Genomic DNA, 15,802 nt, shown 5'->3' on the forward strand with positions numbered 1-15,802 from the left:
ATGAAGATAAAGGACTCCTCACAACTAGGTCTCAGCTGGTCACCAGATTCCACCTGCCACTCTTATTGCTCCTTTAGTAACAGTGCAGCTGACTACAAATGGCCCTGCCACACCTAGGGGCCCTACAAGCACCTCCCCAAAGCTATTTTCTGTGTAGTACTCACAAACCAATGGCCAGGGTCCCTCGGGGACAGTACTGCTGTTTGGAACACCAGAACCATTCTAATGTGAGGTAGCCAGGGACTCACTGCTCTAGGCCTTATTGGCTCTGAGAGCACAGCCTGCTTTTGTTCCCTTTGCAAATTTTTTTTTATAACAGGCTCCCATATCCCTTATCCATGACAGAAGAGCTGTAGGAGTATGTGTATGCACGTGCGTGTGTGTGCATATGTATGTGCTGAGGGTGCAGAATGAAATAAGAGCTATTCTTGGACAGGTACAAAACTTCTATAATACCTCCCTAGAAGACTTTAAATCGGCTCTTGGACAGAAGTTATACTAGATGATTTATAGTTCCCATATCAATGATCAAACAGTACTATTTATATAAGCCTTGTCACGTGATGTCCTGTGCTACTTGGCCCTGAGGTGTCTGCCTTGTAGTATGGCCAGCTTCCTCTAAAAGCAACTCTTTTCTAACCTGGTCACACAGCAATTTGGACAGCAAGAGAATACTACAGAGACCAGCTGACGCCAAAGAGGAACTGGCAGGATGGCAGAAACTCAATCACACAGAAAGAAAATGGGTCAGTACATTATGGCTTTCAAAACCTACACTCAAGTGACTAAAAATCACAGAACTCCTGCTGGAGGCCACGGGAGAGCACACTAAGAGACAGGCTCCCACATTGCCTTGACTGCTGTCACTCCTATAGGGCAAGAACCTCTTAAGTGTCCTCATGCCATCTACTCCTGCAACACACATTCAGGACCTGAAGCCAAGAGTGAAGGTTCTCAAGATGTATGTGCTGCCAGACTCAGCAATGAAAGGTGCCCACTGTGAGCCGAGATTGGCTTTCTAAGGACTAGCTGTACATAGTAATAAGCTGTATCCTCTGTGATTGAATGTTGAATTTATAAGAGATCTCCATCATTCTCAAGCACATTAATGACTGGTTTCTTAACACAGTTTTCTTGGTAATGGAAGCCAGTGTCTCAAAGAGTAATGCATGTAAAGCCTTCGTACCTTAGATGTGAGGTCCCGATGGAAAATGCCTTTGAAGTGAAGGTAGCTGAGGCCCACTGCTATGTCATAAGCCAGTTTCACCCTCACAGTCCAGGGCAAATGCAGGTTACTGTCTAGCAACTGTTCCAGGTTTCCAGAGTTGATATACTGCAAAACAGAAGGAAAACCCAGCTACCATTTGTCAGGAATGCTTAGGGTGGTGGTGAAACCACTAGAGAGTAGACACCTAGAAGATAGAGACTGTATTTCTTTTTTGAAGTTACTGAGGGCTTATTCTGCATCCAGGCACTATGGTAGGTGCTGCACCTTCCTTTGAGAAGATCACAATCTATTAAGGGATATAGACAAACAATATAATGTAGTAAATGCTAAAAGATGGCTTTGTACAGGTAGGACAGCACTGTGCAGCACAGAGGATAAAGTTACTAACTCAGTCTAGGCATGTCGGAGAAAGCTGCACAAAGGAAATAAAGGAGTCCAAAGGATGACTTGGGGGAGCAGGAAAGAAAGTCCACACAGAGGGAGCCGCATATGTAAATTTATAGGTGAAGAGCACGGTGTACTCAGGAAACTAATTTACTCAATATGGCCAGAGTGCATGAGAGGAGAGGCAGGTGAGGCTGATATGCTTTGCTAAGGTATATGGACTTTATCCTGTCTATAAGGAACAAAAGAAGCCTTTTAAGTAAAAGAGTAACATGTTCATATTTGTTTTTTAAAGAAAAGATTGTTTTAGCAATGGTATGATAGATGGATTAGAGTGGAGAATACGGAGAAGGAAAAATAGGTTAGGAGGTTATTGCGATAATCCTGGTGAAAGAAGAATGCCTGAGTTAAGGCAATAGTGGAGGCACTGGAATAGAGCAAGATTCAAGATTTAGATGGCAAAGTCAAAAAAAACTTGATGAATGCTGGATGGGGGGATAAGGGCAATGAAAAGCTCCTAGGTTGATCACAGGCTACTGGTCCCTGGGTGCCATTATTAAATATCCAGAATACAGGGAGAGGAGCAGGTTTTTAGAAGAGGCAATGTTAAAAGATAGTGAGTTCAAGTAGGACATGTTGGGTTTAAGGGCACGTGGAGATGTCCTATACAGAGTCAGTTTGAAGTTTAGGAGCAAAGTCTGGGCTAGAGACGAACATTTAGGAGGCAATGACATTGAGCTGAAGTAGTCACTGAGGCTAAGGAATGTATGGAACTGCCCAGGGGTTAACATGTAAGGTAGGAAATTACCAGAATCCCAAGCAACTGTAGCATTTAAAGGAGCAGGCAGAGGAAGAAGAAGCAAGCAAGAATGTCACCACAGAAGCCAAAGGAGGAAAACATTCCAAAGAGGAAATGACCAATAGTATCAAATGCTATAGATCAAGTAAGATGAGCCTGAAAAGTGTCTACTGAATTTGCAACTGAGAAGTCACTGGCAACCATGGCCAGAGCAGTTACAGTAAAGTGGTTAAGACCAGAGTAAGATCAAAGTGAATTGAGGAGTGAGTAGGAGATACGGCTAAGGGGAAATGACATGAAGATGTACTCTTTCAAGAAATTTGGCTGTTCGTCATTCCTACATACCCATGAAGAGCTGCTTTGCCCTTTTTTTAAGAGCAAATAAGCCTATTTATATAGAGATAATAAATAATAATAACAAAAATAGCAGCAGCAGCTGCAGCTAATATTTATTTACTTGGTACTTGCTTTGTGCCAGGCACTACTCTGAGAACTTTCCATTAATTACATCATTTAATCTTCATATAACCCTAAGGTAAGTGTACTATTATTCTCATTTTACAAAAGGCATTTAGAGGTTAAGCAGCTTGCTCAAGGTTACCCAATTATTAAGCAGCAGAGCCAGGGTCCAAACTCAGGCAGTCTGGCTCCAGAGTTCATGCTCTACCCCTACATTACATTGGAGAGCCATGGTGTCTGGGTACAGAGAGCCTCATGCAGAACAGGAGCTCAAAATTTTTTGCCAATTAAATTCATGAATTTATTCAAACCTTACATGATGTATTATCTCCCTCCTCTTTCCAAGGGAGAAAAAGGGGAAAATTCCTCTAAGCCTAATATTAAGCTCTTAATACCTTTTTGGAGTGGGGATCATATTGAATTTACAAGAGACTAGGGAACCTAATGGGAGAGAAGGCAAGAAATCTGAATTTTAGGGACTTCCCTGATGGCACAGTGGTTAAGACTCCACGCTCCCAATGCAGGGGGCCCGGGTTCTATCCCTGGTCAAGGAACTAGATCCCAAGTGCCTGCTGCAACTAAGAGTTTGCATGCCACAGCTAAGGAGCCCGTGAGCTGCAACTAAGGAGCCCTGGATCCACAACTAAGGAGCCCACATGCTGCAACTAAGGAGCCTGCGAGCCACAACTGAGGAGCCCTGGAGCCACAACTGAGGAGCCCTTGAGCCACAACTAAGGAGCCCACCTGCCACAACTAAGACCCAGTGTAACCAAATATATATATATATATATATATATATATATATATATATATATATGTACACACACACACACACATTTTTAAATCTGAATTTTAGTCCAAGTCTGCCTCAAGTGCCATTTTACTTTGGACAAATCAACTAATAAGGCTACCCTTCAGTTTTCCCACACAAAAAGTAGGTATGATAATCCATGATACATATAACTCACAATGTTATTATAAGAATCGAATACAAATACATGAAAGTGCTAAGAAAAAAATATAAGTTCCATATAATGAGATTTTCTGATGTGGTAACATAAGCACCAAAAAGAACCAGTTGGGGGCAGCACGATGCAGCACTTCAGATCCTTGGATGAAGTGGATCAGGTTTGGCAAGGCAGAGAGAATGGCTAAAAATATGCCAAACTTCTCAAAAGGGAAACCTGTTGATCTGCTTCATCTTGCTTGATAATCTAGCTTTGGAAATCTCAAAACGAGGCATAACGACAGCATTAGCATAGTGCCCTCGTCTATTCACTCTAGTTGAATCTGTTCACAGTTTACGTCTGAGGTGCTCATTTGCTAAAAAGAAACTGAACTTGCAAATTCCAAGCTATATGGGGGCAATGAAGCTGACAGCTAAACATGCAGACAAATTTCTTTAGCTCTGAGAGTGAAAAAGATATGAAGAAGTGGTGGTTCACTTCTTTGGCATGGTGACGGTGTGACACGGAAGGCCTGACTTTGGGAGCCACTCAGGCTTCCTACTGAGGGCCAGGCAGAAAAGACTGGTGAAAAGACTGTATGTGCATTCTCTGTGGGCCAGGCTAAGCCAGGACTCTTGATTCTGGTTCAGAGAAACACATGTTTATTACTGTCCAGTCATGTCTCTGAAAGCCTGAGAAATCCACAGACCAAGCCACAGGGTGGAGAGCAGAGGAGAGAGGTGAGACAAGGTGAGGAACTACACTGGCTAGTAGGCTCTGACTTTTCCTGGCAAGATGGATAAAGCACAAACCAGATCCAGAGAGGGAAACCAAATGGAATTTATTGTTACAACCCGCTTCTCTTGCCTGCCTTCGGTGAATACTTTGGTGGAGCTGATAAGCCTCTGGGCCCTCAGAAACCACAACTTCTCAATGTCTCAAGACCTTTGCATGTATGAGGAAAGGAAGTTTGAGATCTGCCAAGAAGGAAGATTTCTAAGTTGCTACACTGTGTGCCCATTAGTGGGAACGTCCACTTCCCTATAAGCAACTCCCTGTGCAGACTCAGCTGCTGTGTTCTCTGAACAAATCCCTCTGTGGGAAGCAGAGGCAAGAACAACTGTTCCAGCACATTCAGCTTTCCGGGTTGGGGATAACAGCTGCTTTGCTTTCATTTTCTTCCAGACCACTCCCTTGGGAGCTCTACAAAACAACCTAAGACACTGGCAACACATTTAAATACCTACTAGAGAGAGAAGATTTTACAATTTTTATTGTTGTTCTTTTAAACTTTCAAGTTCAGAAAACTATAATATCAGCCAATCAAATGCGTTAAAGGTACTTCAATACCTCTAAGTGACTGTTCCCCAACTTTACCTACACCAAAACCTCTCCTCTTCATGGTCTAATAAAATGTTAGAGTTTCTGCCATTTCATTTGTGTTTGATACTTGATTTCATTAATGACTCTTTCTTTTCTTAGAAGGCACTCAGTAAACAAATGTGTGTTTGGTGACTAAACAATATTACTATGTATGTAAGAAATCATATGCCAACACCCTAGAAAATCATCAAAGGGATGGGTAAGTGGACACTTAATTCTCCACTCAGGAATATCAATTCAGGGAATTCCCTTGCTGTCCAGGGGCACTTTCATTGCCATGGGCCCAGGTTCAATCCCTGGTCTCCAGGGAACTAAGATCCCGCAAGCCTCACAGTGTGGCCAAAAAAAAAAAAGGAGTATCAATTCAGGTTATTTCTACAAAGATTTATTGAACGCTCCTCCCATTCCTGTCACCCCCATATGAGAGTAAGAACTTGCCCATTTACATCAACATTATATCTCCCAGTGATTGGAAGAGTCCCATCCACATAGTAAATGTAGGTATGTAAACACTCAGTTTACACCTTAAAGAAGTTCAATGAAAGACACATAGGTAAGTAAATAATACTAATAACCCTTTAGCAGAGGTAAATACTTGGGTATGAAAGTAGATACTGAGGAGTTTAGAAAGTTTCAGAGAAAAAGTAACACCTGGGTTGGATCCTAAAAAGATAGTTAAGAGTTGTCTAGGCTGAGAGTATGGTTCTTCCCACATACACCCTATAGGCTCTGATGGTACCACTCAGACACAGGCAGACACATAAACATGCCCATACAAAGAATATTCTGGAGCAGGACTAGGCAATACTTACCTCTCCCTGAAGTAACATTCACTACACCCAGGGGTCCTGTTCTCAATTCTTGCTGATTCTGATCATAACCTCACCCAATCATTACCAGTCAGAAGAACAAGGCAAACGGTTACCTTTTTTTTTTTTAACTTTGAATTATCAATGTACTGATATCTGTAATCAAACAAACATCTATGAACAGTGGTTCAAAGACATATTCAGAGAGGTTCTGAAGAAAACATCAACTATAAGAATTATTATACCTTTTTGAAGAATCTACCCAAATAGCCTAGAGCTAAGGCACTTACCCAAGGCAGATAAATGTGCTGCCATCCAACTAACAGAGATCATTTGCTGCCACTTAATTAGCACAGTTGTCCTGAGGTAGACCCATTCATCTCTCTATCCATCCACCTACACAAACACTGAAAACCTACTACGTAAAAACATAAAACTAAGTGGGGCCAGTCCCTGCCCTTAGTTCACAGTCTAGTCTAGTCGAGTTCACAGTCTAGTAGAGATGACATATAATCAACTAACAATTTTTTTTCATACAGGATAATGATGAGACATGCTTCACAGAAATATTCTAACAGTAATGTAAAAACTGTATGGAAAGGTCAAGAATTGAGGCTGGGGGGCTTCCCTGGTGGCTCAGTGGTTGGGAGTCCGCCTGCCAATGCAGGGGACGCGGGTTCGTGCCCCGGTCTGGGAGGATCCCGCGTGCCGTGGAGCGGCTGGGCCCGTGAGCCATGGCCGCTGAGCCTGCGCGTCCGGAGCCTGTGCTCCACAATGGGAGAGGCCACAACAGTGAGTGGCCCGCGTACCGCAAAAAAAAAAAAAAGAATTGAGGCTGGGAGAACAGTTAGAAGGCTTCTGGAATCATCCAGGTGAGAAGTAACAAATGCCTGAGAAAGACAATGGCAGCAAGAATGGAAAGGAGGTTAATATCTGGAGACATCTCAGAGGTAGAACCAATATGATTTGGTATTTAATCAAAGGCAGGGAATAATTAAAAGAGATACGGTATACAAAGTATGTCTAGCACAGTGCTTAGCTCACAGTACACAACTCATTCTCCCCACTATCAATATCTAATCATCATCATCCTTCCCCTTGGTTACGCCATTAGCTTTCTAACTAGTCTTCTTTTCCCCTTCTTACATCTTGAACAGACTTAACTCTCAATTCCAATCCATTTTCCTTAATACAGCCAAGATTAACCTTCTAAAATGCCAACCTGAAGCCACTCCCTTGTTAAAATTATTCACTGATGCCCCATTACTCTTAGGATAAAATCCACAATCCTTAGCATGGCATACAAAGTCTTTCACTCCTGCTTATAAGAGTCTGACCCTTGCTTACTTGCACGTTTGTGCACATTGCTGGTCCCTTTACCTGGAATACCTTCCCCCACATAGGCCTGGCTAATCACCCACTGAGGATTCAGTTCTGTTTCCTGGAAGCCCATATGTAGGGTTGGGAGTAAAAAAGACAGTCTATGCAAAAGGAACACAAAGATAAAGTGCAGAGATTAGTAGTAATTCCTTTTTGTTTTTCTTTCCCTGCGTAAAGTATAAGTAGGGGAGAAGGGATAAAGCTAAAAAGTAAAGCTGGGCAGTACATTATAGTGGTGAAGCCCACATACTGCAGAGTTAGACTGCCTAGGATTGACTCTCACCTCTGACTAGTTGTGTGACCCTGGGTTGGTTACTCTTTAACATTCATCTATAAAATGGGAATAATAATAGAACCTAATCCATAGAATTATGAAGATTTAATGAAATGATGTGTAAAATGCTTAGAACAATGTCAAAGGAAGTTCTCAATATGTTAGTTGTTATTATTGCTATTATTATTATATTTATTGTTAGTGTAGAAGTTCTGGAACACCAAGATGAAACACCTATAGCTAATTTAGCAGATCATGGGGGCCACTAAAGGTTTATAGGTAAAGATATAATATAATCTATTGTGTGTTGAACTATGTCTCCCAAAAAGATGGGCTCAATTCCTAACCCCTGGTACCTGTGAATGTGACCTTATTTGAAAATAAGGCCTTTGCAGATGTAATTAAGTAAGATGAGGTCCTATTGGAGTAAGGTGGATCCTTAATCCAATATCTTAACAAAAAGAGGAGAGGAGATACAAACATATAAGGAGAATGTCATGTATCGATGGAGGCAAAGATTTGAGTGATGCATCTGTAAGCCAAGGAACACCAAGAGAAACTAGGAAGAAGCAAGGCAGGATCTTCCCCTAGAGCCTTCAGAGAAAGCAAGACCCTGACAACACTTAGATTTCAGACTTCTAGCTTTCAGAACTATGAGGGAATAAATTTCTGACTTTATAAGCCACTCACATTGTGGTGCTTTGTTACGGCAGCCCTAGGAAACTAATACATGACCAAAACTACATTTCAGAAAGCTCATGGTGGTAGCAGGACAGAGGAGGAGCTAGAGGGAGGTTTGAAGGGTACTGCATCAGTTCAGATGAGAGACGACCAAACGCCTGACTTAGAATGCTATCATAGGCATGAAAAAGTGGGCTAGAGTTAGAATAAGCAGAGGTAGAATCTGAAGGATTTAGCAACTGAATGGTAGATATGAGAACTGAGGAAGAAGAGTCAAAGGCAACTCAGAGATTCCAAATAGATGTGTTGAGAGAAACAACGGGAAGAGATCCTACAATCTTATATACCAAAAGTAAGTCAGAAGCCCATCAGAAACCAGCATCAATGCCAAATAGCCAAATCAGTGGCTTGTCAAACCTCTTCTCTGGATGGGCCCTCTGCAGAGGAGGGCCTGGGCCCCGACCTAGTTTTCACTGAAGCCCAACAATGCCATTGTGCTGGCCACTGTATATTTGTTGGTTGGCTCCAAACACAAAGGCTAGCAGACATCCCATCCTGCTGGCTTGGTTTAAAGAAGAAAAGAAAGCTTTGTTACTGCCCTGGGTAATTCCGGGACAGGCATCCCAAGAGCGCCCTGTGGGAGGCTCATGCTCCAAAGGAGCCTCCTGTTCTCAGCTCGAGGTTCCACAGCCACTACAAGTGCACATCCACACATCTGCCAAGGCCTGAGTTTGCCACAGTTCAGCCTCCACTCCAGGAGGTCCACCGGGACCTGCCTGACTCAAACAGTCAGTAGTAATGAACTGATTCAAAGAGAAAGGGAACCCAAAATGTGTTTCAGAATATTTAAATGTTTCACCCTCTCTGCCTTCATATATGTTTATTGTCCAGAATACTTTTCGTCCCCTTCACAGCTTTGCTAATTCTTATTCATCCTTGTAAACCCAGCTTGAGTCTCTTATTTTGGAAAGCATTTCCTGATATCCCATCCCACACTTTGTGCCACTTTGGCCCCCTGTATGTATTTCTACTATTGCTTATCATATTGTACTATAACCTTGATGGCAGGGACCAGATCTTTCTCAACTTTGTAAGCCCAGTATCCAGTGACACAAACAATAAATTGTTGAATTAACAAATGAATGATTAAGTACATTTAAATGAACAGAGGCAGATTTTAAGTTCCCTCTTTTATTTGAAGCCCTCCCAATTCTGTCATTAATGTAACTTAAGATCAAAAAGAGAAATGTGCTTTGAGAGGAATTTTCTGATAAATATCATGTAAAACAAACATTTAATAATGCTTATTATATGGCAGATACTATGGTAGCAATGAATTTAAAGCAAAATACAAAACAGTGTGTTTGGCCACTCAGTAATATGAAATTCTGAGGATCCTTTGACACTCTGTCAGCAGATTCCTTAAAATGGTCAGAATCACATGGACTTAAAAAATATATCTAAGATCTCCTTTTGAGAATTATAGAGGGTATTTCTTTTATCAGTAGCTGAAAGCCAAGTAGAAGAGGCCATAAGATATCGCCCCTTTCCTCACACTTCCCACAGACACTTAGTATAACCCATTCACCACTTTAAGAACATGTTTGTTTAACGCACCTGAAGTAGTAAGAGTGTTTTTCTATGCACGTAAACTACTATAAACAACAAAATGACTGTTTACCCACAAGATTCAAAAAAGTATGATTGGGACATCCCTGGTGGTCCAGTGGCTAAGAATCCACCTTCCAATGCAGGGGACACAGGTTCGATCCCTGGTTGGGGAACCAAGATCCCACATGCCGAAGGACAACTAAGCCCTCACGCCACAACTACTGAGCCCACGTGCCAGAACTAGAGAGCCCTAGACAGCCCATGCACTACAACTAAAGACCCTGCATACCACAATGAAAGACCCCGCATACCGCAACGAAGATCCTGTGTGCCCCAACTAAGACCCAACACAGACAAAAACAAAAAAAAAAGGAACGACTAAGCTTTTCCCACAGATTTTTAGTTCTTACAGCAAACATCTCATAATCAAAATAAAATTTGTTTAAATAAAAATTAAAAGATAAATCTGTAAAACAAATCTTCTCAAAGAAATGAACTAAGATAACAATAAGACTATTTTCTTTGCCCCATAAAGCTCTACTAGCAATCAATGGTTTCAGACACGATTTATGATCAGCCCAGGGCTCTTGACTACTCCATCCAGATTGCTTTCCTATCCCCAAATCCATAATATCTCTACCAGCAACATGGTTATTAAGGTCATGTTTAAAAGCATTCTTCCCTCCAGCTTGCTACCCCACATCTACTACAACCCCACATCCTCCAGCTTCAGACAGGAACCTCTGACATTCACCTGGTGATTGGGCTCAGAGTGAACAAAGCAATCTATTAAGGAAGACAACACATCCTGCCTCCCCTTAGCAGATCTCAGGAGTAAGGGCTTGACAGTGGACAAAATGAAAATGGAAACCAAAAGAGGTTAAGTTTCTAATTAAGGTGATTTATATCAAAGGAGACTCTGTCCTCAAATGAGGTAATCATTTCTTCTACCTCTTTTGCCCATATCAACACACTACTTGGTCTCTGGGTAAGGAAGAAGTCAAGCAAAAGTTAGAGGCAACTATAAGCTCAAATGGTATCTTCTAGTGGCAAACGGTAGGTAGGGGGGTAGAAAGGGAGGAAAGGTTTCCAATTTGCTATGTGGAAGACAACTTCCCAACCCAATAGTCACTCCAAGTACAGGCAGAAATCTCCTCTGAAGGCTAAGGGTCAGATAGGTAACTAATTACCTGCAAGTTCACAAAAATTCACAAAGACTAGTTGGAGTTATCAAAGGAAGGGGTGGGAACAGAGGACTCAGCCAGTTCTGGTTCTACTGCAGAGAAAACAGACTTGAGGTCTGGTGTACACATAAGCATCTACAGCTGTAAGGAAAAAGAGAGAGCCTTTTCTTTGGTTTCAGACCATCTCAAGTGTCAGAATGATGTGCCCTCTGTAATTCCCTGGCAGTCCAGTGGTTAGGACTCTGTGCTTCCACTTCAGGGGGCATGGGTTCGATTCCTGGTTGGGGAACTAAGATCCTGCATACTGCACAGCCAAAAAAAAAAAAAGAGAGAGAGAGAGAGAGAGTAAATGAGAAAAATCAGATGATTAATCTTGAGTGAAGTTAAGTCTAGATTTTTTTTTACCATGTTCCAAATTATCTTTCCTCTATCAGCCACTGGACTCTCTGGGAAGCAGTTAATGCTGGTCTAAGGCCAACTCTCAATTCAAACAAAGCAGCAGATCTGGATATCATGTCACTCAGAAGCGTTCTAGGGATGCTAAATTCTAAAACATTTTTCTAAATGACTAAAAGCAGAGAATGACCACAGCACTGAATTCTAAACCCTTTCCAAATAAATTCAGAAAGTCCTAACACACAGTTAACTTCACTTCTTGAGTTCACTGAGAAGAGGTTCAATGCCATTCCTAGATCAGTGTCTAGCAGAATAAGCCCCAATAAATACTAATTGAATTAATGAACAAATTAAGGGTCCCTATCTATCTACATATAGAAATCCCTTCTACACTCTCCATGAATCAGCTCTCATCAGCTACCTCAGTCTTTAGACCTTAGACCAGAAAGCTCTTGTCCAAGGAAGGGCTTTAAGATGTAGTGATGTGTTATCCCTGAAAAGCTCAAAGACTGAGTCTGGTCTTCTGTAGGGAAGAGACTATGCCGACTACAGTGTTATGTTAAAAAAAAAAAAATCCCAGGTAATACACGCACAGCTGAGGAAGTTCTCCAGCAGCACTCTCCAAGTTTTCCACATCTCAGTAAATGAAACAACCACCCACCTAGAAAATGGGCATCATTTGATTCTTCACACTTCTTTCTTACCTAAGTCACAAGACCTTGTCTTTCTATTTCTAAAACAGATCTTTAAAAATCTTCACAGATACCACTGCAGTTCAAGCTACTCACATCTCTCATATAATCTATAAGTTTCTCCTCACTGGTCTCCTTGCCCTCACTTCCGTCCCTCTACAGTCAATTCTCCAGAGCAGCCAAAGTGCTATTTTAAAATGCAAATTGTATCCTACTACTCTCCTGTCTAAAATCCTTCAACTGCTTCCTGCTGTATTTAAAACAAAATTCAAACTCCTCACCATGGCCTATAAGGCCCTGTATGATCCAGCCTCTTTCTCTCTCTCAAATTTTTAATCTTCTTCTCCCTAATCTTCATGAATATCTCCTTTTCTTTTAGGTATTCTCAGAAAAGTATTTCTATGACCTTATGTACAGGATAAGCTAGTCAGTATCAACATATATACATTGTCCTTACTTATCTCATGGATGGATCAACAGTTTTTTTCAAAGATACATACTCATGAGGAAAATAATGCCCAAGGGTATGGAATAACAATATAATATGATGGGATAGACCTGAAAGGCAGTCCATTCTAAGCCCCACATCGTACAATTGAAGTCCTTCTATAATATCTTTGCCAAGGAGCCAAAGTAACCCATATTAGCTTTATGAAGAGAATAGTTAGGGAAGAGAATAATCATACTAAACACAACTGTCCTCCTTAACTGTGGTGCCCTCTAACCAATACTCCAACTTTCCAACATCTAAGAATGTGGTCTTTAGCTTCCTGAGCTTAATAAAATAGCAGTGCCTGAGGAAGCCTGCTATTTCCTCCACCAACCCCAAGCTCTTCAATGACCTGTTACCTATTTGTTGCTAGTGGTAAACAAAACAGAACATGGTCCCAGTCCTACTGGAACCGACATATGAGAGAGGCAATAAACAAACATTCAAATAAATGAAGAACTATATGTTATGAGATGTGCTACAAAAAGGAAAGAGTGCTATCAAAGAGAATAATAATCTAAGTAACGATCTAGATGGAGGGAGATCATTGGGAAAAGCCACTATAGTACAGTGAAAATTTAAACTAAGACTTGAAAATTGAGTTCAGTAGGTAAAAATGGAAAAAGAGCTTTTCAGTTATTATTTAATCTAATTCTTAGCTTCTTTTATATAAAATAGCAATCATAATAGCTATATCTCACAGGGTTGTCATAGGATGAAAAAAAGAAAATGCATGCAAAACTTTACATTCCAGATATATTAGCTATTTCTCTAACAAGTATGTATGATTTTATAATCAGAAAAAAGTTATTTTTTAAAAAAGTGTCCCTGATACTGCCAAGTACAATAAATTATTGGTTAAAAAAATGAAATATTTTCTCATCCAAACACCTTAGTTGACTTAAAGACTTATCAGGTAAGTAACATGTCTGTTGTTTTATTTGTAAGTTAGTGCTCGGTTCTGTTCCTTCTGGGTGTACCAGAAACGTATGTTTGATTGACTAGCTAATCTGGGTAGAAAAGAAACTGTTGAGCAAATTAGTTACAGAGGAAAAGGATGACTATGCAAGAGGCCTCACAATTGAACAATGTAAGAGGCCATTTAGAAATTACTCCATTCATGAGGCAAGAGTTCCAGCCATTCATACAAGTACTAAAATGCATTGGAAAATTTACCTCAACTTCACTTTTTAGATGACATAAAATGTTTGTCGTTTGCTTCCTTTTTCCCTATTCAATCATTCAGCCAGTGTCTATAAAAGAGTGTCCTAAACACAAGGTACTGCTGGGAGATTAGGAGCATACAGATAAGTAAGACACTATCCCTGCCATTATATAATAACCAGCAACTGGTTTAACCTAGCACTTTCACAGTTACCTCATTTGAAGTTTGCAAGATCTTGAAACATTCTGTCATCCTTTTCTTTATTTTCTTTTAATAAATTGATTTATTTTTATTTATTTATTATTATTTTTTGGCTGTGTTGGGTCTTCGTTGCTGCATGCAGGCTTTCTCTAGTTGCGGCGAGCAGGGGCTACTCTTCGTTGCGGTGCGTGGGCTTCTCTTGTTGCCGAGCAGAGGCTCTAGAGCACGCAGGCTTCAGTAGTTGTGGTGCACGGGCTTAGCTGCTCCGCGGCAGGTGGGATGTTCCCGGAGCAGGGCTCGAACCCGTTTCCCCTGCATTGGTGGGCAGATTCTTAACCACTGCACCACCTGTCATCCTTTTCTTATGAATGAGGAAATCAAGCCCAGAGATTTAAATAACTTGTCTATGGCTATTCAACTAGTAATGGTGGAACCTGGATTTGTACCCAAGTCTTTTGACCCTGAAGCCTGGGTTCCTCCTCTATTCTAGGAGCTTACACTTGTGCAGGGAAACTAAAGCAAAAATAACTTTAATATATGGCAAAATGTTTAAAAAGAGGTGCCAAGGGCTTCCCTGGTGGCGCAGTGGTTGAGAGTCCGCCTGCCGATGCAGGGGACACGGGTTCGTGCCCCGGTCCGGGAAGATCCCACATACAGCTGAGCGGCTGGGCCCGTGAGCCATGGCCGCTGAGCCCGCGCGTCCGGAGCCTGTGCTCTGCAACGGGAGAGGCCACAACAGTGAGAGGCCCGCGTACCGCAAAAAAAAAAAAAAAAGAAAAAAAAAGAGGTGCCAAAAAAAGTGTAAGAGAAGGTCAACAGAGGGAAACATTTTGACTACATAAGGGAGAGGTAGGGAGGGTTAGCGGTGGCAGAGGAAGAATCAGGAAAGGTTTTATGGAGGAATAAGTGGACTTTGAGCCAAGTCTTGAAGGGAGGGAAGATTTCTATAGGATAAAGGCAAAGAGTGTATTCTGGGCTGAAGAAATAATATGAATAAAGAGGCAGGAAAACACACAGTGTTTAGTAAACACATTAAACCCAGTTTGCCTGAGTTATAGAGTACTTGTTAAAGAGGAGGAGAACTAGAAGAAAAAAGGCAGGATGAGGCTAGAGCACAGAGGACCGAATATCAGGCTAAGAGTTAATCCTGAGTTCCATGTTTTAACACTAGCTGTGCATCAAAATAACTTATGGTGCTTTATTAATTTATTTTTAAAAACAGATGCCTGGGCCTCACCCAAGACTTTAACTCAAGAGGCCTTGTGTGAGGTCCTGGCATCTGCACTTTCTAAAAAGCTCCTAAGCAATTCTGGTAAGCAACTAAGGTTACAAAACTATACTGTAATCAGCGAGGAAATCACTGAATGCTTTTGAGCCAGAAAATGCCACTGATTATTCATTTATTCATTCAATCAACAAATATGATAAGGGACTTCCCGGGTGGTCCAGTGGTTAAGACTGTGCTCCCAATGCAGGGGGCCCAGGTTCAATGCCTGGTCGGGGAACTAGATCCTGCATGCCACAACTAGAGATCCCGCATGCTGCAACAAAGATCCCACGTGCCACAACTAAACCTGGCACAACCCTAATTAATTAATTAATTAATTAATTTAAAATTTTTAAAAGATGGTATTAAAAATATATATGATAAGCAGCTATCATTGTCAGGCACTATACAGGACCCAGTGGATGTCAATGCAAACAAAACAGTCCTTGCCC

The 15,802-nt window shown here is 41.3% G+C and overlaps 1 protein-coding gene across 1 annotated transcript in view; it reads right to left on the bottom strand.

Moving 5' to 3' along the window:
* The window catches only part of TESK2 (testis associated actin remodelling kinase 2), a gene marked incomplete at both ends in the record, with an annotated part of 103,879 nt that overhangs the window by 12,007 nt on the left and 76,070 nt on the right, over positions 1-15,802 (bottom strand). The window contains one exon of the mRNA XM_079698581.1: positions 1,187-1,333. Coding sequence (XP_079554707.1) covers positions 1,187-1,333 — 147 coding nt within the window. The remainder of the gene's footprint in view (positions 1-1,186; positions 1,334-15,802) is intronic.

Source organism: Hyperoodon ampullatus, assembly GCF_949752795.1.
Source record: "Hyperoodon ampullatus genome assembly, chromosome: 2".
Lineage (NCBI taxonomy): Eukaryota > Metazoa > Chordata > Mammalia > Artiodactyla > Ziphiidae > Hyperoodon > Hyperoodon ampullatus.